This window comes from Triticum aestivum, chromosome 7D, assembly GCF_018294505.1.
Source record: "Triticum aestivum cultivar Chinese Spring chromosome 7D, IWGSC CS RefSeq v2.1, whole genome shotgun sequence".
NCBI lineage: Eukaryota > Viridiplantae > Streptophyta > Magnoliopsida > Poales > Poaceae > Triticum > Triticum aestivum.
In genome coordinates this window covers 98,529,269-98,554,189 of record NC_057814.1, presented here as the reverse complement: position 1 = coordinate 98,554,189, position 24,921 = coordinate 98,529,269, and the positions used below count along the sequence as shown (strand labels likewise).

Below are 24,921 nucleotides of genomic sequence, written 5' to 3'. Positions count from 1 at the left end.
CCATATCTCCCCTCTCATAACTACACAATGGGAGCCTCCTCATCTCCACCGTGAGGGAGTTCTAGAGGAGCCGACCAAGGAGTGTGCAACCCCTTGAGTGTTCCCAAATCTCCCAAGCTAGTGAAGAGCGATCTCATGGAGCGGTTGCGCACGCGTCAGATCGGAAGCTGCGTGACACGCTTGGAGAGTCCGACAAAGACCTCACACCGGATGGGGTAAGACATGTGATGGACCAATACAAGCTTACCATGGCTACGTGGACTACGTGCGGTCCATGTCCACAACTGTCACCATCAACGAAGGTCATGACTCGGTCCCAGTTGAAGAAGTCGATGAACGAGTGCATGGATCACGAAGCACCTGCTAAGCGGGTTGTGCATAGGGATGCACCATGCCCACAGACACCACTACCAACGAAGAGCAATACATCACCGATGCGGAAGATGATGACCAGATCTATGTCAGAAAGGCCGAGGGCTTGGGTACCAGATCTCATAGCAGATCACAAGGTGAGACAACATCTCCTTTCACTACTTTCCTGCTTTAACATTATTATAAATAATTTGGTAATTTTTGTATGCTTCAAGACGATGTCCCGATCTATGTCAGAAAGACCGAGGGCTCGGGTAGCAGATCACAAGGTCAAAAAACACTTTCTTTCACTATTTTCCTGTTTTAACATTCTTATAAACATTTTTGTAATTTTGTGTATGCTTCAAGACACACTGTGTACCAAAATATCGCAATAAGTAAATGCATCCCAACTAAAGCAAACAAATCTTTCACGCTTTTCGCACAATCGCACCCGGCAACAAAATTTCCAATCTTGCAATCAGTGAATGTGGCTGGAATTATATATTTTTCTATAGTTCAAATATTTCTTTTTTGGGACCGTCTATTTAATAGGTGCGTGAAAAAGAAAAATGTTTCCATCAGTCACTTATTTCTTGACCATCGGATCAAGATCCAACGACCTCCATCATGCCACAGAGTACCATCATCTTCTCCCCATCTTCTTCCTCCCGATGACAGTTCCTCCCCCGCCCATCCTCCTACCCCTCCCACACGGCCGGCAGGTGCTACCGCACACCGCCTCACCGCCCAGCCCTCTCGTCAACCTCCCCCACCGCCCGATCATTCCTCTAAGTCCACATCACTGGAGAAAACCTCCAGCGATCCCATGCCCCACCTCTAAGATGGATAATGGGTTTTGCGACTCCCCCTAGTGAGGACATGGCTTCCCCCTAAGATAGATGGCGGGTCTATCTTTTTCTCCGGCGAGGTCCATCTTCTCGGCGAGCTTGGGTGAACTAGAATAGGTAACTGACGCGAACCATTCTTTTTCTCAAGCAGATCTTTATTTTCAAAATAGTCCAGAGGTCAGATCTTTCTTTTCAATCAAGTCCACCATCCATCTCAAATCTTGATTCGTGCGGGAGTAGGAGGCTTCCCAGGGCCATTGCAATTTCAACCGTCCGATCTTCACCTCAGGGCAATCTCACCCGCCCGTCTTCTTTATAACTAGGGATAAAAGCCAGCGTTGAAACCTAGCCGCCGTCTCCCATTGGCATCCTCTCCGCCTCATACCTTGGCATGGCGCTGCGGCGCTCCCCTCGCTTCTCCATCTCCGGCCTCTCGTCATCGCTAACCTCCGGCTCTCCGCCTCTTCAAAATAGTCCACGGGTAAGATCTGCCTCGTACTTTGGCATGCCGCCGCGGCGCTCCCCTCCCCTCTCCATCTCCGGCCTCTCATCGTCGCGGCGGAGAGCCGCCGCGGCTCTCCGCCTCTTCAAAATAGTCCACGGGTAAGATCTGCCTCGTACTTTGGCATGCCGCCGCGGCGCTCCCCTCCCCTCTCCATCTCCGGCCTCTCATCGTCGCTAACCTCCGGCTCTCCGCCTCTTCAAAATAGTCAACATGTAAGATCTTTCTTTTCAATCAAGTCCACCGTCCATGGTTTCTTTCGTAGATCCAGCTCGGATGCCGGATCCCAACCCCTAGAGCAACGTGAGGTGATTTAGGCATAGGAGAAGGGCTACACTGCAAAAAGCCTGTATAGTTCAGTACGAGGACTTTCTTCCCTGGGCAGTGGCCGTTACCACTGCCTCCGCCCCCGCTCCCCTCCGCGCGCGTGGGTCAGAGAGAGCGCGCTCGCCCCTCGCCGCCCTCGCGCCGCCCCTCCCCGCCCACAGCAACGCGCCGAGCGCCCCCACGTCACCACCTTCCATTTTCACGCGCCCCCCGCCGCACTCCCAGCCCAGGCCCCGCGGCGGTATAAATTCCGCTCGATTTTGGGCTCGCCCCTCCCCGAATCCCAATCTCCAAACCCTAGCCCACTCCGAGGCGGCGGAGCTAGAGTCGGCGCCGTGGTGAGGGCGCTTGCTGCGCTCTTCACAGGAGCTTCCCCCCCGCCTCGCCGCTTAGTGTATTTTTCGGTCCCGGCGGCGGGATGAGCAGCCTCGTGGAGCGGCTGCGCGTGCGGTCGGACAAGCGGCCCCGCTACACACTAGATGAGTCCGACGACGACTTCCCGCCGCGCGGCGGGAACGGGAAGGGGAAGGATCGAGATGGCGACCCCCCTGTCAAGCAGATCGAGCGCGAGGACGCGGTATGGCTGATCACGGCCCGTTTTCGCATCATGCCTAATTCGAATTTTTGTGCTGATTTTTTTTTGAAGCTGCCTGTGGGTAGCACGGAATTGATGCTTTTCTGTTAGGATTACTAGTAGTTGGAGAATTAGGTGTTAGGCTGTGAATGGTTCAACTCTTGGTAGGCTTGAGGAATTGGTTTGGGGATCTGGTGTAGAATAGGGTTACTGAGGCAGGCGGGAGGAGTGACTGGTGCTACATATAGTTTAGGGATGATTTTGTTAGAATAATTCGTTTGCTTGATACCGTTTGGATGCTGAATTGTGGAGTACTAGATTTTGGGTTTTGTATGAAAATTTTTGGTTGCCAAGAGTACCATGGCAGACATTGTGCAATAGGATGGATATGTAGTTTGGGATTGGTGCTTTAGGCTCTCACGGTGCTATACAAGAGATCACCACTCTTGGAAGTGAAGGGACTACACAGACGTTTCTTAACAATTAACATCTTGGTGCAAGTTTACTGCATTCTTTCACATCGTTAATATATTCTCCCTTCTTCCATGTACACAAGGCCACCAAATTGTCAGATACCAAGGAAAGGAAAATAACTCACTAATGTACGTTTTATGACATGAAAACTGTGGCAACTAAGTTTCTCGTTTCCGCCAAAATCCCCTTGTTCGCTAAGCTAATAAAACACACATGCAGGGCTAATGGTTTTCCCAGATTTCATTCCCCCTGTTGTAGTTGGCAATAAAAACGATCGGAGTACGAGGTAAAAAACGCTGGGAATGGGAAATGGCATAGTATTTATGGACAAACCAATTTGGGAGTGTGGCCCTGTATTAATGGAAGGAGGGAGCGTTAGTAGGCAGGTCTGGTTTTCTATATTCTGAGGGTTTTGTGAAGCTTGTTAATGTGCTAACTGCTAAGTGCTAACCAGAAGACTATTAACTTGGGGTCTTCTATGTGGATCAAAATTTATTTGTCTTTTGTTTATTTCGACTTTCCTTAGATTCAGAATACAAAGTTACCGCGTTTTTAATTCGCATTTTGGTATAGCTTGTCCACCATGCCATTACTTTATAGGTCCAGCACAAGTTTCTTTTTTTTGGAGAATGCAAAAACTTCGCGTCTTGATGCATTATAAGGTTCTGTACAAGCCCAAGAAGGGCAATGGCCAAATTTACAGCGCAATCCCCCTACAAGTAGGCACTGCCGTAAGTAGTGCTATGAGACCCAATTCTCATGCTTTCACCCACGATCTGGCCTCAGCTCGGACTGTGTCATGTAGGCTAGCGACGTTGGGCTGTGTGCCGCGGAAGATGACTGTGTGGCGCGGCGTAAAAATCTACCAAGCCATGGGCATGATCATCGAAGAGGTGCCCTTCCTTGCGGAGATGGGGACAGAGTGGATGGCCTGCTGCCACCATTGCACAGTTAGAGTTAGAAGCTTGGATCCTTTTTTAGAAGATATCAAGATAGAATTACCAAGCATGTCTTCTACATTATATGACAAGGCAGGATGTGTCTAGTACCTCGACAAACGGGCAGACGAAAAAGAATGAAGCAACATAAACTATGTAGTTGGACTCTTTGAATGTGTAGTACCTGGTTGACAAGTATATGAACACAGAATGAAGCTGAACTAACAATGCTTACAGTATCCAATTTAAATATTTGTGTATTTAACTGCAAGTGTCCATCTGTCTGAAGTAGTAGAATTCTGATGATAATTGAGTGGAATGGCGCTGCTTACCTTATTCTGCATTTTCAGATATGCCATATCTAGGTTTGTTGCTTTAAGTTTAGATTGAGATTGGCTGGCATTTTACTACTATGGGATTGAAATTTGTGCAAAGTTAATCTCCTTGGTGATCTCACTGTGCTATAAATAATCATGGTTTTATCTATTTTAGGAGATTGTGATAGTTTTGATTTTGTGTTAATATCATTGTGCCATGCGGTTTCTCTTGGCTCTATGTTTTTCATAACTGGAAGAGATAGTTATTTTCTGTCCACATTTGCTAATCTGCACTTCAAATCGCCTTGGTAGTTTGTCTACAACTCTACATAGTGGAGTTTCAAATGTCCGTTTGTGCACCTTCCGTTTTCCAGATTCCTATTATTCATTTGATTCCATGTTTGTTAATATCCTCTTCTCCAGTTTTGGTTGTCCTGTATTTATTTTGAACTCAGTGCTGGCTCATTTTTGTGTGCAGAAAGAAGATGCTTGCCGAAAATGTGGGCTAAGTGATAATCTTGTATCTTGTACAACATGTACATATGCATTTCACCGGAAATGTCTGGTTCCTTGCCTAAATATCACATCTGATAAGTGGAGCTGCCCTGAATGTGTATGCGTTTGCTCTCTTGACCCATTTTTCTTTCACCTTACGATTGATATTGCTGGTATACCAAAGCATGCTGTCTGTGATTTTCAGGTAAGCCCACTGACAGAGATGGAGAAGATATTAGATTGCGAAACGAAGGTTGCTTCTGAAGAGACTAGTTCTTCGGAGTCTGGATCAAATAAGAAACCTGTCAAGCAATATCTGATTAAATGGAAAGGATTATCACACATTCACTGCACTTGGTAGTTACCTGCCTGCCTTGCTCAATGCAGAATTATTCCCTACAGTCTATCCTCTCTTAACTGTTGACTTTCTTTATATATCAGGGTGTCAGAAGATGAATATTTTGAGGCTGCGAAGATACACCCTCGGTTGAAAACTAGATTGAATAACTTCAATAGACAGTTTGAGTCGACGGATAAATCTGACGATGACTATGTTCCAATTAGGCCTGAATGGACAACTGTTGACAGGGTCCTTGCTAGCAGGTATGTGGGTTAATCTGACAAACTAATAAATTTACATTAATGAGGTTCAGTCATCATAGTTATTGTTTATGGCGTTTATCCTGAGATCAGGCAGTTACCCAAATATGAAGCTGTCATTGGACAGTATCACATTTATTCCATAATGTATCATGTTATTGCCCAGAGTCAAATACTCAAATGACAATAGCATTCTTCAATCATAGTGATATCTTTACGATGGTCTCAGTAATCCGAATGTGTCACGTTTTGTCTTCCTCCCATGTATCCATGCATTTCCATTTTGCAAAGCTCAACTGATATCTTGATATTTGTAACATCGTTTCGTATTTTGTGAACAGAAAAAACTCTAGTGGTGAAAGGGAGTACTATGTGAAATGGAAGGAACTTTCATACGATGAATGCACATGGGAAAGTGAGTCTGACATCTCAGTGTTTCAACCTCAGATTGAGCGCTACAATGAGATTCTGTCCAAGCGCAAGAAATCTACTGACAAGAGTAAGAATGCCGATCGTGCGATGCGTCATGCTGAAGGGACTCCCGAGTTTCTTACTGGTGGTATGCTGCTATTAAACATGAATTATTCTCATTTTTCTATTTAGTTGACTATATTGATGTAATGGGACATGTCTTCATGCTCGTTCTTTGAATCATTTTCTGGTTATTGAAGGCACACTACACCCTTATCAGCTTGAAGGGTTAAACTTTCTGCGTTATTCATGGTCTATTAATAAACGTGTCATCCTTGGTGATGAGATGGGTCTTGGTAAGATACTTTTATAACAAGGATGCTAGTATTACCAACTTTTGTATTTATATGTTCAGAAATTGATGACAAAAAAAATGCAGGGAAAACAATACAAAGTATTGCTTTTCTGGCCTCTGTGTCTGAAGACAAGTTTGGTCCCCATCTAGTTGTTGCCCCTCTCTCAACCTTGCGAAATTGGGAGCGTGAATTTGCAACTTGGGCACCTCAAATGAATGTTGTACGTGGGTTGAACTAATTCGAAATACATTATTTGTATATTCCAGACAGATATATTTTTTTCTGACTTTTCTCCTCATTGTTGTCAGATTATGTATTTTGGATCTGGATCTTCTCGTGACATTATCAAGAAGTATGAATTTTACTATTCCAAAGATAATCCTAAGAAGCTGAAGAAAAATAAATCATCTTCATCTAATGATGAAAAGAAGCAGTCAAGAATAAAATTTGATGTCCTTTTGACATCTTATGAGATGATTAACATGGATTCTGCAGTCCTGAAAACTATAGAATGGGAGTGCATGGTAATTCTGTTTCTTCATTTTGTGGAGGCTATTTGTACTCTGATGTTTTTACTGACTTGTCCCTGATTATTAATGTTGCATCTTAGATTGTACTCTGATGTTTTTACTGACTTGTCCCCGATTACTAATGTTGCATCTTAGATTGTGGATGAGGGGCACCGCTTGAAGAACAAAGATTCAAAGTTGTTTGGTCTACTTAAGGATTATCATACTCAACATCGTGTTCTCTTAACGGGGACCCCAGTTCAGGTTACTACTCTACATTCAAACGATCGTACTGTATTCCCGCACTTAAAACTATTTCTTGTTCATGCTCAAGGCTACTAGCAGTCTTGTTGAATTGCAATTACTATTTATCTAGAGGTTTCTCGGTGTTTATGCTCAGATCGTTGATTGTCTGTGGTCTATATCCTTGTTTATTTGAGAGTATGCACACTTTCACCAGTGCTTATCATTGTCAATATATCTTCCATAGCAAGATATCTAAGGGGCTTAGTGTCCTAATAGGATATTAATTGTATATATCACCACATCGGTATGTGAACAAGATAAATGCACTTGTCTGAATATATCCGTTTTGTGAACATGAGTTAGGCACCAGAACATTGCGTGTTGAATAATATCTAAGGAACCCTGACACTGTTCTCACATATACACATGATTTTATAACGCATCATTTACATTCATTTTTCATCCCGCTTGTTTGCACATGCTATTTTTTTCACTTGAAAACTTTTTTGATGCATGCTATTGTTTTCTTGTGACTTTATCCTGTGCATCTAAATTTGTTGTCCTGTCTTTTTTTCTTCTGCAGAATAACCTGGATGAGCTTTTCATGCTGATGCACTTCCTCGAGGGTGAAACTGTAAGATTAGCAGATTCTCCGTCACTTCCATTTTATATTTCAAAGTTGTTTGGTCCACTTAAAGATTTTCATGCTAAATTTTTTATTTTGTTTTGACACTAGCCCATTAGGCATTCTGTCTGTCCTATTTTAAATTGTCTTGATTTTACTGTGGTCCATGATATACACTTTCCTAGCTTTTAGCATATGCTGACCAATCTTTTAATCTCCTATTGCATTTAATGTTACGTTCTATACTTCTATCCTGTAATGTTATGGCACTTACATTTGTAGTTTGGGAGTATATCTGATCTCCAAGAGGAGTTTAAGGATATCAACCAAGACAAGCAAGTCGAGAAGCTCCATGGAATGCTGAAGCCACACCTTCTTCGGAGTATGAATACATTTGATCGTTTGTTTCTGCTGGGCATATGGTTTTTACTCATATCAATTAAATGATCTGTAAATGAGTTAGACTTAGCACTAGTTATTTAATCCTTTTTCATTGTCCTTGATCGTTGTACTGCCATTGATATCTGGAGTCAGAATGTTTCTTTGGTTTAGTCTATAATGGTCTGAATGGTGGCGCCGAAATTTCAGCTGATCTTTGCACACATTCTGATGTAATATGCATACCATGAAAATCCACAATCTTTGCATATTCATGTAATATGCGGGATCTGACAAAAATGGTACTCCCTCCGTTCCATATTAGTTGTCGCTGATTTATTACAAAGTTGTACTAAATCAGCAACAACTAATATGGAAAGGAGGGAGTAACAAATACATATAAAAGAAACGTAGAAGTAGGTATATCATCAGATTTCTGTCTATTACATACTGAAATGATGTGGCATGTTGTTCTTCCACTCTTTCTGTTACTGTGGCATATGTTTTGCAAATGTTACATGAGGTGCAGTATATCCTGAGTAGAATTAGTTTGGTAAACTCAAAAGTAAAGCTGCTGGAAGTAAGATATAAATCAAATTCTGTTTGAGTTTTTCTAACGGATGTAATTTCAACCTTGTTGCCTGTGTGGTACAAACAGGATTCAAGAAAGATGTTATGAAGGAACTTCCTCCAAAAAAGGAGCTGATTTTACGAGTTGAGCTGACAAGCAAACAGAAAGAATACTACAAGGCAATTCTCACCAAGAACTACGCCGTGTTATCTCGTCGTGGTGGTGGACATGTAATAGTTGTAATTTTAATTTCCATTTTATGGTTTGTATCGGTCTGTTCTGGATTGACAATTCATTGTTGTCTTATTACAGGTTTCCCTTATAAATGTCGTAATGGAGCTGCGCAAACTTTGTTGCCATGGATTCATGACGGATGAACCTGATACTGAGCCTGCGAGCCCAGAAGAAGGTTTAAGGTACTTGGTTGTTTGTTTGTTGAAGTCTGATTTTTTTCTTTATGCTCCAGATTTTCTGCTGTTGCTCCTTCAGATTTACTGCTGTCCTGGCGAAGTTCTTTCCGTTTTTTTGCACTTCTCTGAGTTCACTTCTTGGGCATTGCTGTTGTTCTTGTATCTAATGAACGATGTAATCTTATTTAATCATCAATAAAGTGCGCCAAGAGGTTTTCCTTAAAAAAGAGTGTCAAACATTCTGAGCTTTGACCTTTTATTTCACTTATTTTAGACATGGTGTCTATTAATCTGATCTTTTCATTGCACACGAGAACACATACGCCGCTGGAGTTGTCCAATCTATCATAGACTTGCACTTTATCTTTTAATAGTATGTCATAAATAAAAATATACTATATGCCAGCGAAAAATATAAGCAAATTTTGCCAATTGCTTAGGTAGTCTACAGTAATCTTTTGTTCCAGCTAGAGTAAAACCTTCGTATAATCTGCTATGATGCTCATATGATGTTATTTATATGTCTAAGGTTCCTTTCAATTTGTTCCTATGTTAATTAGACTAATTAACTTTTGTCTAGATATCTTCCATCACTCAGTAAATCTACTGATCGAAATTTATGTTCTATATAGCATTAACTTTTGTTCCTTTAATTTTGCAGGAGGCTTTTAGATTCTTCTGGAAAGATGCAACTATTAGACAAGATGATGGTGAAGCTGAAAGAGCAGGGTCATAGAGTCCTTATCTATTCACAGTTCCAACATATGTTGGACTTACTGGAGGATTATTTAAGCTACAGGGTATTTTAACTATTTTCCCGTTGTATCAATTGTTAATTATTATGCTCGCTAGTTCATCTCATGTACCTTATTTTAAACATCACACGTGTTTTAGAAATGGAGCTACGAACGTATTGATGGCAAGATAGGTGGCGCTGAAAGGCAGATACGAATAGATCGCTTCAATGCTAAGACTTCTACTAGGTTCTGCTTTCTTCTTTCTACTAGAGCTGGTGGCTTGGGTATAAATTTGGCAACGGCTGATACTGTAATTATCTATGACAGGTGAATCGATCTCCTTGTTTAAACAACAAAGTTTATATTCTGAAATCTTCTGTAACCTATATCTTACATTTACATACAGTGACTGGAATCCACACGCGGATCTACAAGCTATGGCAAGAGCCCATCGTTTAGGGCAGACTAGCAAGGTATCTGACCAAAGCTGTTTATGTCCTATTGAATTGTTTCTTTTTGTGTGTCCGCGCGCTGGTTCTTAGCCTTTTTCTAAATCTCGTCTTCCCTGCAGGTTATGATATATAGACTTGTTAGTCGAGGTACAATTGAGGAGCGAATGATGCAGCTTACAAAGAAAAAGATGATACTGGAGCACTTAGTTGTTGGGAGACTCACAAAGGCTAGTAATGTCAATCAGGTAACTGCATGGATTGCGATTCTAATGATCCATAGGCGTTAAGAAATATCATTTTTTTGAGCATTTATGGTTTTACTTAGATACAACTTCATGTCTATGACATCACACATTGACTAATTACGTGCTATCTTCTCTTACTGGTGTGACATGGACTGAAATGCAGAATCAAAGTCTCTATGGTGCATGTAGCACCTGGTTCCTATCGCGATCATTGCCTTATGTTACATTTCACATGGCCTACAAGCTTTGATACCTGTTGCTATGATTGATGATTATCAAGCCCATTTAGATGTCGTCTCCTGTGTTTTTTTATGCTTACCAAGTAACTGTTTTTTGCGACACCTATCAATTAGCTTCTACTGGTATCAGATATGGTAGTTAATTGCTTTTTGGCCACACCAGGTGCATCACTTGTGATTTACCTGATTTGAAACTGTGGTGATATGTGTGATTTCTTATTAGTTACTACTTGACACATGTAAAAATTCGAATTGTTTTTGTTTCAAGATCATTTGCATGTAGCTTAGATTATATGTTAGCTGGGGTGGGTGATCAGGCGATGCCGTGATGGACCTAAGTTTCTTTGTGAAGTGTTAATCAATGCTGTAGATAGTGTTCAATATGTTCGGAAATCTGGCCTTACTTGTTATATCTATTTTTAAATGCCAAGTAAAAATCATCAATCTGTCCCTTTTCCAGGAGGAGTTAGATGATATTATCCGGTATGGGTCAAAAGAACTTTTTGATGATGACGAGGATGAAGCTGGAAAGTCCCGCCAAATACATTATGACGATGCTGCAATAGATAGGTAAGCACTTTCTTTGTTTTGAAAACAAATACTCCCTCTGTCCCAAATTACTTGCCGCAAAATTGGATAAAAATGGATGTATCTAGAATTAAAATATGTCTAAATACATCCATTTCTGCAACAAGTAATTTCCGACGGAGGGAGTATGCTGTAGATAGTGTTCAATATGTTTGGAAGTCTGGCTAAATTTCATACTCAAGCGCTGTAGTAAAGGGCCAATTCATGCTTTGAGTCATCCTCTTCACAAGAAGAAATTCAGCAAATTGTTCACTTGTTTAGTCTCATTGTTTCATCTGAATTTCTTTATTTTCTTCTCCTTTTATAGTAATCTCACTTATTTTGTTGGAGCCGTCCTCTACGCAAAGCATGGATGCGTTTGGATCCAGAGCTAGTATACGTGAGCCATTGGCAAAGCATTGTGTTTGTTAGCACCAAAAAAGAAATCTTGCTTTGCCAGGTGAGAGACGTGGGTCGGGGCCAGAAATCCCTAGCACACGATCTCGTAAGCATCTGTGCTAAACGGCGAAACAACAGAATTGGGGCCAAGCAGACCCTGCATGACATTTTTTAGAGAACATACAAACAGGCGAACCCTATATGAAAATTGTCTCTGTTTATTTTAAAATGTTTTAGTGGCATTTTGCACTATATCTTTATGTGGTAAGAGTGCATTGCATTGGATGACAGATTCTTTGTTACTGGCCTCACAGGTTATTGGACCGTGACCAAGTCGACGAGGAAGAATATTTGGAAGATGAAGAAGATGACGAATTTCTGAAAGGTTTCAAGGTACCGAGGTGTTATCTCATTATTATAAGTATAAAGCATAGGGGGCCTCTTCATTTTAATTAGGATGTTCATTTTCCCTGACTCAATTCTTCAAGTCCCAAAAAACACCCTCAAGGCCTCAACTTCAACACCATTCGCTTTGGCCACTCAAATCCTAAAACCAGTCAAAACACCCTCAAAACCAAGACCACCATGGTTTGGTTAATGTGGCATCTACATGTACATGTTTCACTGACATGGTAGCCATATTCGCATCCATAGGTAGCCATATTCAACGTCCCGTTTATCCTTCTTGTTCCTTAAGATGCCCCATCACATAGTCATGCATGCCGAAGCCAGGGCTGTGCCAGTCAGCATGGTGAAAACGACAAATAGAACAGCCTAGGGGAAAAGCGAACAGTTCGGATAATAAGAGTGAATACCTAGCAGTTTTGGGTCAGAGGTCTTTTCCGAACATGGAAAAAATTGAGGGCTGCAAAATGAACTTGCACCTTTGGATTAATCTCTTCAAATTATTTGCTGTAATCTCTACTTTTATTGTCTGCTGGAAAAAGTACAAATTACCCTTGAACTCGTCAAATTTTCTGATTCAACCTTGAAATATGACATGGCTCCCTGATGCTTCACAGTGAGTACAACTTCAAATGCTGTTTACGTTGCTGATGTTGTCCAGTGCTGCACAATAGATGGTTTGTTAGTTTAGGCTTAACCTGGATGTTTTGAAGAATTCAAGGGGCCAATATATACTTCTCTTTATTTGTTACTTGCTTATGTGGTCATCTTATTGGGTAATGGCACACCATATCTTGTCTGTTTTGCACTAATATGTTCATTTCCAACCTAAGGAACTGTAGCTGCCATCTGTCTGTCTTGAATTCTCCACCTTACTGTATTACTATTCATCTAACCACTGAGCGTCTTGGTGGGTGAGATAAGTAGATGGACTATTGTTTTTCTTACCATGTAAGGTGAAACGGTCTTGAAAATGGTCACATATAAATTTTATTAACCATTAGTTTTTATGTTTAGTCAATAAATTTGGTGGTTGTCAAATCATCAAGAGATAAAGTGGGCATGCATTAAGTTTCTTTTTAAAGAAGTGGGCATGCATTAAGTTTTTTTAAAAAAAGTGGGCATGCATTAAGGAGGTGTTTGTTTCACAAATTTTTGCCCGTCACCTGTTTACACCTTAAAGGAAAAAACGTTACTTGCGTTTGGAAGCACCACACCGTAAACAGGTCCGCCCCGGTTATAGATTGATACCGCTCACACCCCCCACTGGTAATGTTGCGGTACCGAGCCTACGACCCCCTCCTCCCCGCACGATCCCCTCATTCTCGTCCGCCGCCGCTTCCCCAATCCCCTTTGAGTCCGGCGCCGGTGCCTCCCCGATCCCCTTTGAGTTCCTGCGGAGATTGGAGCAGCCGGCGGCGTTTTCGTTCGGGAAGGGCCGGCGGCTCTTGAGATTGGTGGTGGCCGGTGGCGCACAAGATCCCAGAGCTTGCGGAGATTGGAGCAGCCGGCGGCGCTTACGTTCGGGAAGGGCCGGCGGCTCTTGAGATTGGTGGCGGCCGGTGGCGCACAAGATCCCAGAGCCGGCGGCGCTTGATTTTGTAGACGGCTGGTGGCACTTGAAATCTGGGCGGAGCAAGAGCATAGTGATGGTTATCAATTCCTTTACCTGGACGTGAACCAAACAAACTTGGAAAAAGTTCATTACACCTCCTTAAGCGCTGTGATCTGATTACGTTAACGTTACCATTTCTGTTGCCAAACACCTCCTAAGTTTTTTTTAAAAAAAGTGGGCATGCATTCACAATACCTGAACATTATATCAGCATGTTAGTTTTGCCATTGCCTTTAAAGTCTACTCGGGGGAGTGCTTTCCAAAGCATTCTGTAAATAATGTGCACAATGTCTCTTTCCGTTGCTTCATTCACATTTTCTCCACTAGCGTTCTGATTTTGGGGCATATGCTGCTAATAAGCACTAACTCTCGTGTTACTATGTGCCAGGTTGCGAACTTCGAGTACATAGATGAGGCTAAAGCTTTAGCAGCAAAAGAGGAGGCACGCAAAAAAGCGGAAGCTGAAGCCGCATCCAATAAAGCAAACTATTGGGAAGAATTATTGAAAGACAGATGCGTTGAGCAAGAAGTAGAAGAAATTGCTATGGGAAAAGGAAAAAGAAGCCGCAAGCAGGTAACCTTTCTATACTAGTCTTCATTAACTTTTTTATTTTTCTTTAGATTCGCATTCTTACTGAAACCTTACATTTATGTAAGATTTTATTGTTGTTAAATCTATAGGTTATGATGTTACTTCTATGTAAGTAGAACACATAGTAGACAGTTGTTATTGCAGCTAGAGCATCTCCATATTTCCATATGGAGTGTCCGTCCGGAAATATTCTCCCTCCATATCTTCACACTCCAACAGACTATTCCATTACTATATTTTAACAATACCCTATGAAAAACAATGTTTTTGCAACGGTTATATTTCTAACTGCTTATTTCTGAATAGATGCCAAAAGCTTGACAAATGATAAGTAATCTTCTTCTCTGTTGTCTCTCCCATTTCCCTTGTTCTAAAATACCCCAATATCCCCGATTTTCTATGGTCTCCCTTTATTTGTCACGAGTCATAACACCACCACCACTCCCCCTTCTTCTGGCCCGCACTTCATCCCGCTGTTCATCTTCTTGTGGTCATGCCCACTCCGACCAGCTCGTCCTCATCTCCCTTTCCTCCTTTCACCCTGACCAGCTTCCACCCCCCACCTCACTCAGCGCACCTTGCTCCCCCTTCCCCCTTTCAGCCCACCCCCACCAGCTCATCATCCTCTCCAGGTTCCTCCTTCTGACAAGCAACAGTGGCTGCCACCCATCCTCATCTACCGCTTCTGCTGTCTCGGTCCCGCGTGGCCATCATGCTTCCTCGTCCCCCACCTTCTGCCCCTCCTTCCCTGACCTCCTGTCCTTGCATCGTCCCGCAGCCGTCACTGCTGGACAGCCAAGACATGCGGTGCCAGCAGCACGCCGCCGCCCTGTGCACATTGATGATGGCGGTGGCTCTGATGGCAAGGGAAGATGATGGTGACTGGGGCCACTCGACACCGACTGCTGGTGGGTGACGGTGGGGGTAAAGAACGTCGAAAGAACCTCGAAAGAGGCCTGTGGAACGGGAGGGCGTCAGCGGGGGAAGAGCCACCAGGCAGCCCTGACTACAGGGCCCCCTCTCCTCCCAGCTGTTCCCTCCCCATGACTCGTCAGCATGGCTGAACTGCTTTACTGGGCCGGGCGGGCTTCTAGGTGACGGTTGAGCACGGCGGCGGCAAAGAAGTGCAGTGATGGGGGGAGCTGGCTGGACAGGGAACCTCATTTTGGTAGAGAGGAAGAGGAAATGTCGGGAGGGGAGGGGGTGGTTGGTCATTGGCTAACCCAGGAGCACACGCTAGATTTGGCATGTGAGGAAGGGGATTTAGATCATGAGCAGCGATGGCGTGCCTGCTGGAGGGGCGTTTGCTGGAGATCTCTTGCACTTTTGAGGATGTTGGTTGTCGGTGAACGTCTCTGAGTCCTCCCCCCCCCCCCCCCCCTCCCTCCAACCTGTTCATTTTCGTTGAAACTTACATCTTTTGTATTTTTTCCTCCCTAGTATGATAGGTGGTCTTTTGCTTCAGACCTCGAACCACGTTTTTTTTTCTTATTTCTTGCTCTTCACAAACTAGTAATTCCTATTGAGAAATGTGCAAATTATATGGATGCCATTTTGAATAAATTGGTAGCATCGTGCATATGCATATTAATCAATGAAAGACTAATGAGCCCTTCTTTTCTTCTTGTATCATACATAGATGGCTGCTGCTGATGAGGATGACATTACTGGCCTGCACGAGTTAAGTTCTGAAGACGAGGATTACTCCTATGATGATGATGTGTCGGATAATGACACGAGTTTACCAGCAAATGTTTCTGGGAGGAAGGCTCAGTATTCTAAGAAAAACTCACGTAATGAAATTATATACAGTATATTCCGTGTTATCATTTACTATTATTTATTGCTACTTATAAATATTGTTCTTTACCTCCGATACATCTTCACCAGGTAATGTAGATTCACTCCCTTTGATGGAGGGTGAAGGGCGTGCTTTAAAAGTTTATGGATTCAATCACGTTCAACGAACACAATTCCTACAGACACTCATGAGGTTAGTTCAAAATATGTACTTTTTTCTTCTTCTGATCTTTAGGTTAAGGTACTCACTGCTTTACCCTATATAACTGCATACATGCAAGCATTTTTATTGCTTTAGGTGACATGCTGATCGAACTAGAAGTTTTAGCCCCTTTCCTCCTTCCCCCCTCCCACTTACTGAGGAATATCATTATATAAAAATGATGTTAAAAAATATGCTATGTTGTCAAGCTTGGAACAGTTCTAAATCCTTCTTTTGTGCACATGTTTGAATGACATGGTTTTCTGTTTGTTGTCTGCTTCCATGTTAGGTTCTAACAGTTATCTTTGTACCCCAAAGAAGTATATTTTTGGTCCAGATTAAGTATCCTCATTTGTGCCTTGAGTACACCGTTTTATCTTCCAATCTCAGTAATCTCCCTCCGTTAAGAAATATTAGAGCGTTTAGATCACTACTTTAGTGATCTAAACGTTCTTATATACTAGTAGAAGAACATTAATGTGTGGCATGTTGTTTTTCATGGTCAATTACTTTTCCCATTCAACCTTGCAGGTATGGTTTTCAGAACTATGATTGGAAAGAGTATCTTCCTCGTTTGAAGGGGAAAAGTGTCGAGGAAATTCAGAGGTATGCCCTACTGTTATCTCAGTATTATTGATTACAAAGTATATTTGTTCAGGTGCCAGAATATAATTGGCATTCTTGTAAGCACAAGTTGGACTAATTATCTGTTATTTAAACCAGCAATGTTCTTTCTTATTTGTTCATTGGGATTGCCTGAGATATCTTAAACAATTATGATAATAAACATAAGAATTGGCTTCTGTCCACTTAGTATATATTGACTCGTGATTCTGGATTTCTCTTCAGCTGACAACCATGGTTATACCAACTTAAGCCTTGAAATGTCAATTTCGATGAGTGTCTGAAGCTCAAGTATCCGTTTTCGTGGACGATGCATAGTTCTGTACCTTTAGTATTATGATTCATGCATCACAGAAAGCTGTGCTGTAGTTCTGTGGCCATAGATGTTCTTTTTTGTAATCATGTTGGTACTGGAAAGCATAAGTATTTTTTTTAATAATTTGATCATAGACATGTTTGCTCTAATGTTCCTACGGAATGTTGTGATGTTTGCCTTCTGCAAGCTATGTTACAAAAACCTTGGATAAGATTACTTGCAATCAGAGAGACCTCATATGCCATTTCACAAAGTGAGCAAAATGGTGTAGTATTCCATGTTAAAAATTACTGGATAAATCCTAGCCTGTTCTCGTTCAAGAAGCAGTATTCTGGGCCAGTTTTGTTCCCTCTTTTTATTTGCTCTTTCTAGTTTCCACATTTAATTATTTCTGTAATATGAACCCTATCCATATTGGTTCTTGTAGATATGGTGAGCTTGTCATGGCCCATCTTGTAGAGGACACAAATGACTCACCAACCTATGCAGGTATATGCCGCTTAGTACCAATTTCATTCATTTTCATTTATGCTTACTTTTAACCCCATATGCATAAATGTAGATGGTGTGCCGAAGGAAATGCGTGCTGATGAGACATTGGTCAGGCTAGCCAAAATATCACTTGTGGAGGAGAAGGTATATGTTCATAATATCATGCATTATGTGCTCAGCTTTACTTTAGGGCACTCTCTTGTATCGTTCGGGTTTAACTCCAAAACTAGACTATTTTTGGAGTATGTGGCTGAAACAATGAAGCTGTTTAGTCGCAAATGAATAAATAAAACATGAAGTTGTTTTTATTTCTGTGGTGTTAAGCAAGCCCCATTAATTTAATGTAATATGGTCTGCATATGGTTTAAACAGCAGGACATCACATATTTTAAGGTATTGCATCAGTGTAAATACATATGCCTTGCTTTTACTGGCAATGCCAAATATATACTGCATCCTTATGTGTTCACACTTGATTGCTTAGGTTGCAATTAAGCCATTTTCATGGAAAGCGGTAGCATTCTGCTGCATATATTTCAACTAAGCCAATTATCGTTATTTGGTTCCAAATTATGACTGTCAACTACTCCCTCCGTCCCAGAATAAGTGTCTCAACCTTAGTACAGCTTTGCACTAGAGTTACTACAAAGTTGAGACACTTATTTTGGGACGGAGGGAATATATTCTATATTTTGTAGTAGTATGTATGTGACAGTTGGTATTGGCAATTCGGCATCTAACCATTAAAAACAATTGAGAAATTATCGACTGCCCAAGCTCATAAGCTGTGAGTTGTGATTGTTTATAGCACAAACATGGTTCTTAGGATTCTTGGGTCGTGCTTCAACGTGGTGAATTGGTTCTCACCATATTCCAGTCAAACTGTCAGTGTCCCTTTTTTTACCTGGATTTTCGTTCAACTGCTCTAAACCCCTCTTTAAAGTCATCTACTGCACTAAAAGGCTTACAATTGCATGCACCTGCCCTAAAACCCTCTTTTAAAGTCATCTACTGAAGTAAAAATTCTTACAATTGCATATAGTTTGTTTGTCAGATTTTTAATATGCAAGATCAAAATCATTTTTTTTAGGATAAACATGCCAGGCCTAGCAGATAAACTATTTGGACTGAAATTTCAGTAGTTTACCTTGTTATGTATTTATGAAATGGCACTGTTCTTGATTGTTAGTTTACAAGCCAGGTAATCGTGTGATTTCTGTGATCCCTTGTCCTTGTAGATTTTATAGAATAATATTACTTCAATACATGATTCTCTCGTCAATAACGTAGATAGCGATTGAACATTGTGCTGTTTTTATGGTCCCAGGTGGCTGCCATGGAGCAAGGAAAAATTACAAAACTCTTCCCCAACTACTTGTTGCATGAATTTACTGGCTTATCAGGTGGAAGAATATGGAAAGGGGAACATGATCTACTGTTACTGAAAGCACTAATAAAGTATGCATCCATTTTATATGTCCTGTTCGTTACCATAAGTACTGTTCAGTATTCTATATGCCTCATGTAACTAGCCAATTGACCTGAGCAAGTTTTGCGACTAGATTGATTCTTTAAGAACTATGGATTTGTCTCAATATTATGAGACCTAGCTCAACCCAGCTGAGGTCTCAAGTCACAAGTCGGACTGCATGCTTTGTTTAAATGTTTTAAGTAAAGTATATATGGCAAGCACAAATGGCAGTAATGCACGTACCATAAAATACTACTACCTCTGTAAAGTAATATAAGATGTTTTGGACACTTGTGTAAGTGTCTAAAATGTCTTATATTAGTTTACAGAGGGAGTACTTCATTGGTATATATTTGTACTAATTGGCCAATTTGCTTGTATAATTATTTTCATGTAAAGAACATAATCAGTCATTGGTGCAGTTGGCTTGCGTGCTTAACTTCATGCTACCCAGAGAGAGAGGGTTTGGGCCCTAGCTGGTTACACGAGAACATTTTTTCTCCTTTCTCAATTCTTATAGGAATGTAATTCTTTTTCCTCCTGGATTAAGAATTAAAGTATGAATTTTGCGCCCCTCAAAGAGAATGGTGTGTTTTAATATATTCATACTGTTTTGCTTCTGTTTTAATTAACGAAAAATGCATTATTTATCTTCTTTTTGTTTCTTTTTTGCACAAACATAGCTGGTGTACAATATAGCATCTATGATACTGATTTTGGTTTTTCTTTCATTAGGCACGGGTATGCCAGGTGGCAGTACATATCAGATGACAGAGATAACGGGCTATTTGAAACTGCTCGACGGGAGCTTAATCTTCCTTCTGCTAATGAATTGATTAGTTCTCAGTCAAACAATGAGGCAAATGTTAGTGTGCGCACACATCAATTTCCTAACTAAAAGCAGAAGGCTGTGAGCCATTTGATTTATTTTAGTTGAATGCTTTTTCCAGGGAAATCTGGAAAACACACAGGAAGTGCAGGTGAACCCAACGAGCTTATCTCAATACAGGGACATCCAGAGAAAGATTGTTGAGTTTATCAGAAAGAGATACCATATTCTGGAAAAATGCTTGGACATTGAATATGCCGTGGTATGGCGCATGATCTCTGTCGTAAACATACACTGAGACTAATCTTTGTTGTACAGCAATTATTGAAGTCATATCTTTTGGTTTTGCAGATAAAAACAAATACTCCTGTTCCTGATGATCTTACTGAACAAAATGTTCCTATGGGACATAGCCCAGCTGTTCCAGATATCAGTGAAGTGTTGAGAGAACTTCCCCCTCTTGTACCAATTTGTAAGTGATCTTTCTCTCTTAATTTTCTTCTCTATGCAGATATGCCTGTGTTTGCACACCTGTCTTTAGTTATCACATGTATTCTAAGGTTTGTATGTAAGGTTTGTGTTCTTGGACTAGCCTGGGATCTTAGCAGTATAGGTAGTTCTTTCGGTGGACTTGTAAATTGTATTTGACTGTTCTGTGCTCTTGCTAGTGTTCGTATTTTTAGCCTTGTATCATCACTGGATTTGTGGCAACTCCTCAACTCTGTTTACCTCTGTTGGTTCAGGATGTTCCCCTGTCTATTGTTGCCTTACAGCTATAGTGTGTGGTGATACTTAAATAGATGCCATTTTATTTTACTGTATATTCCGTGAGTTAATGTCCATTGCTTATTCATTAAGCGTGTCCCTCTTTCCAGCTGCCAAAGAAGTGGCTTCTGATGGCTCAACTGACCAGGCACACCTTTCCCATCTTTACAACAAGGTACCTAATGAACCAAGTGTTCATGAGCGAACGACTTAACATGCCTATTCCCCTTCCTAAGTGTATGTATAGTTTCCTTGACTGACCGTTGTCTTTATGCTTGCAGATGTGCGGTGTGCTTGAAGACAGCGGCCCACGTGCACTCAATTCATTCTGCGGTGACAAGGCAGCCTCTGCGAGTCTAGCCAACAGCCTCCATCAGTTCGAGAAAGTATGCGAGGACGTTGATCGGGTCTTGAGAGTCCAAGAGAACGGTGCTGCTACCCCCAAAGAGCAAGTGGTAGATGCCAGTGTCGAAGAAGCCAAGCCTCCACAAGATGCAGGCGTTGTGGCGGCGAACGGTGTCGGGCCTTCGACTGTAAAGCCGGAGGACAAAATGGAAATCGATGGTTGATGTTTAGGGATAAGAACTGTATCGGACCCCCTCTTCAGTTTAGTTGCTTCAGTTTAGTTGCTAAACTGGTTCTAGTCTACCTTGTTGTAATTGAAAGCTAGGCACCAGTAGTCAGTACTAATGATTACCCGTACCAAATTTTCCTGTCTCGTATGCTTGCGTTGTTTTATCCAGACATTGAGAGGCTACCGTTGTGTAACGCCCACGATGCGGCTATATCTCTCATGTGTCGAGGCATGACTTGCTCTTGGGTGCGTTCTTGCAAGAGTTGCAAAATCATCTGAGCATTGGCGTTGGCGGCTGCCATGATAGCTTGCCATGCCTCCAGAGGCGGAGGTGGTGGCAGAGGGTTCGCCTGACTCCTTTCATTGCGTTCCGGATTCTGACGCGTTGGCGGAGCTATCCTGAAGAGGGTGACATCCGTTAGCATCTTGATAGACAGATAGGCAAATTGAATCAACGGATAGAAATTGCAACATATAGTCTTCACAATAAACATTCGAACGAGGATGAACGAATGAATTTCATAGTAAATTATCACACTTCCATTAAGGTGGGAAGCCACTTGATAAGAGATTGATGAATAAAATAAAAAGGTACGAGTGGAGCAAATAAGTGGTAAGGATTACCCAATCACAAACCAAATATCTGCGGGAAGAAATGCTAAGAGCTACTTGAATCCCACCTATAAACTCTCGAAACTTTCTGGTTATGCAATCTGGTGTTGGGGATACAGGGGACACAAAATATATCACCCAAACTAGCAATCCCTAGATCCAGCTGTATCCATCCGTCAACACATAACCAAGAAACCTTCGGAAATCGTGTACCTCAACCTTCGAAAAGCATCCGTTATACGAGTTATGGCAATACTCCCGAACTCCCGCCCCAGTACTGGGTGGCGTCGAGGTGATCTCACCAACAACTGCATAAAAGAGATTTTCGATGTCGGCGAAACTCAGGTATTCCAGAACTGCAACGATAAAATTGTGACGACAACACCTCGGAGCTCAACTCCTCGGGACACTGCCACAACCCCTAAATGTCAGGAGGCACCAAGAACAATGTTCTCGTCACAAAACCATCGGAATGATTCTAAGATACCCGCGTGATCCTAATTTTTTTTTAGTGAAATTTGAGAAGAGAAGAGTCAAAACTTCTACGTCAGGAGACCTCACCAGAGCGACGATGGGACTGAGGAGTAAAAAGAATCCTACTCTCCGATATATATAATCCTAAGACTCAAAACATTTTTGTTCTATACTCAACAACGCCAGCGATTCGATCAAGCAGGGGCTCCTAAGTCGGGGATGGCTCTGATTACCAACTTGTAACGCCCACGATGCGGCTATATCTCCCACGTGTCGAGGCACGACTTAGAGGCATAACCGCATTCTGGTTTTGTCGCAAGAAGGGTCATCTTCAATCCCATGTAATGAACAAGAATGGGATAACGAGAGTTGACTTACAATCGCCACTTCACACAATACATAAATTATATCATACATCATCCAAAATCCACACATAGACCGACTATGGTCAAATCCAAATGAAAATAAGATAACCCCACATGTTAGATCCCCGATCGTCCCAACTGGGCTCCACTACTGATCATCAGGAAAAGAAACATAGTAACGACCACGTTCCTCGTCGAACTCCCACTTGAGCTCGGTTGCGTCATCTGCACTGGCATCATCGGCACCTGCAACTGTTTTGGTAGAATCTGTGAGTCACCAGGACTCAGCAATCTCACACCCGCGAGATCAAGACTATTTAAGCTTATAGGAAAGGTGTAATGAGGTGGAGCTGCAGCAGGCACTAAGCATAAATGGTGGCTAACATACGCAAGTGAGAGCGAGAAGAGAAGCAACGCAACGGTCGCGAAGCTAGAAAAGATCAAGAAGTGATCCTGAAACTACTTACGTTCATGCATAACTCAAACCGTATTCACTTCCCAGACTCTGCCGAGAAGAGACCATCACGGCTACACACACGGTTGATGTATTTTACTTGGGTCAAGTGACAAGTTCTTTACAACTAGACATTAACAAATTCCCATCTGCCTCATAACCGCGGGCACGGCTTTCGAAAGATGATACCCTGCAGGGGTGTCCCAACTTAGCCCATTATAAGCTCTCACGGTCAACGAAGGATAAACCTTCTCCCGAAAAGACCCGATCAGTCTCGCGGTTTACAAGACATTTCGACAATGGTAAAACAAAACCAGCAAAGCCGCCCGAATGTGCCGACAAATCCCGATAGGAGCTACACATATCTCGTTCTCAGAGCACACCGGATGAGCAGTCCGTACAACTAAAACCAGGCCTCAAGTTTCCCCGAGGTGGCGCTGCAAAGGGCTCTAGTTTGCACCAGCACTCAAAAGAACACTGGCCCGGGGGTTTAAATAAAGATGACCCTCGGGCTCGCGAAAACCCGAGGGAAAAAGGCTTAGGTGGCAAATGGTAAAACCAAGGTTGGGCCTTGCTGGAGGAGTTTTATTCAAGGCGAACTGTCAAGGGGATCCCATAAATCACCCAACCGCGTAAGGAACGCAAACTCAAGGAACATAATACCGGTATGACGGAAACTAGGGCGGCAAGAGTGGAACAAAACACCAGGCATAAGGCCGAGCCTTCCACCCTTTACCAAATATATAGATGCATTAATTAAATAAGAGATATTGTGATATTCCAAAATATCCATGTTCCAACATGGAACCAACTTCAACTTCACCTGCAACTAGCAACGCTATAAGAAGGGCTGAGCAAAAGCGGTAACTTAGCCAAACAACGGTTTGCTAGGAAAGGATGGTTAGAGGCTTGACATGGCAATATGGGAGGCATGATATAGCAAGTGGTAGGTAGCGCAGCATGGCAATAGAACGAACAACTAGCAAAGCAAAGATAGAAGTGATATCGAGGGTATGGTCATCTTGCCTGCAAGGTTCTGAGAGTTGTCGAAAGCTTGATCCTCGTAAGCGTACTCAACAGGTTCCTCGTTCACGAACTCGTCTCGCGGCTCTACCCACAGCAAGAACACAAGCAATGGAACCACAATCAATAACGGGAAATGCACAAGCAACATGATGCAATACATGAATGATATGCAAGATGTGATATGCGATGCATATGCGTGCTCCGGAAGAAAATGATCAACAAGGCAGTAACTTGGCAAACCAAGCATGCCACTGGAAAGATGAGATGATTTCGGTCGAAATCGATATAAATATCACCGGAAACGGATGCACGGTTTGCAAATGGCAAGCAAAACAAGAATGACATAAATCTGCGATTAACAACAGGATAGCACTTAGAATACATCAAGAAACTATGCTAAAGCACTCCAACATAGGAACAAAGCATATGACAGTAATCTACAGGAGATGCTTGACAAAAGAGGAACACTGAGCTACGGCTAGATCACACCACAGCAGGTTCAAACAAGCATGGAAAAAGTGCAAAAGATATCAGGTTCACAGACTTGGTGAAATTACTGGACATGGCTGAAACAGCATCAGGTAGCAATGTTCAGAGCAAGCACAAAACATGCTACAGGAACTTAACATAGCAAAACAAGGCATGGCATGAATCTACTAACTGCATAGAACAAAAGTCCCTTACTGACCATGAGCCAAAAAGGATCAGAAGATATGATGGCAACCATGTAA

General features: G+C 42.1%; 1 protein-coding gene across 2 annotated transcripts; it reads left to right on the top strand.

Moving 5' to 3' along the window:
• Positions 1-1,564: 1,564 nt before the first annotated feature.
• On the top strand, positions 1,565-21,442 carry LOC123167550 (CHD3-type chromatin-remodeling factor PICKLE). 2 transcript variants are annotated; one of them, XM_044585387.1, is made up of 31 exons: positions 1,565-1,683; positions 4,813-4,947; positions 5,035-5,186; positions 5,271-5,432; positions 5,771-5,988; positions 6,101-6,196; positions 6,280-6,416; positions 6,505-6,720; positions 6,862-6,969; positions 7,535-7,585; positions 7,859-7,958; positions 8,613-8,755; positions 8,838-8,941; positions 9,597-9,735; positions 9,830-9,999; positions 10,079-10,145; positions 10,244-10,369; positions 11,069-11,178; positions 11,889-11,967; positions 13,983-14,168; positions 15,826-15,979; positions 16,077-16,179; positions 16,720-16,794; positions 17,556-17,617; positions 17,691-17,764; positions 18,948-19,078; positions 19,827-19,956; positions 20,042-20,182; positions 20,272-20,392; positions 20,796-20,860; positions 20,967-21,442. In XM_044585387.1, the coding sequence occupies exons 1-31, from the start codon at positions 1,594-1,596 to the stop codon at positions 21,252-21,254; spliced, it is 3,933 nt and encodes a 1,310-aa protein (XP_044441322.1). In that variant the 5' UTR covers positions 1,565-1,593; the 3' UTR covers positions 21,255-21,442. The 2 variants fall into 2 exon arrangements, with proteins under 2 accessions (XP_044441322.1, XP_044441321.1); XM_044585386.1 differs by lacking the exon at positions 1,565-1,683 and adding an exon at positions 2,094-2,608.
• The last annotated feature ends 3,479 nt before the right edge of the window (positions 21,443-24,921 follow it).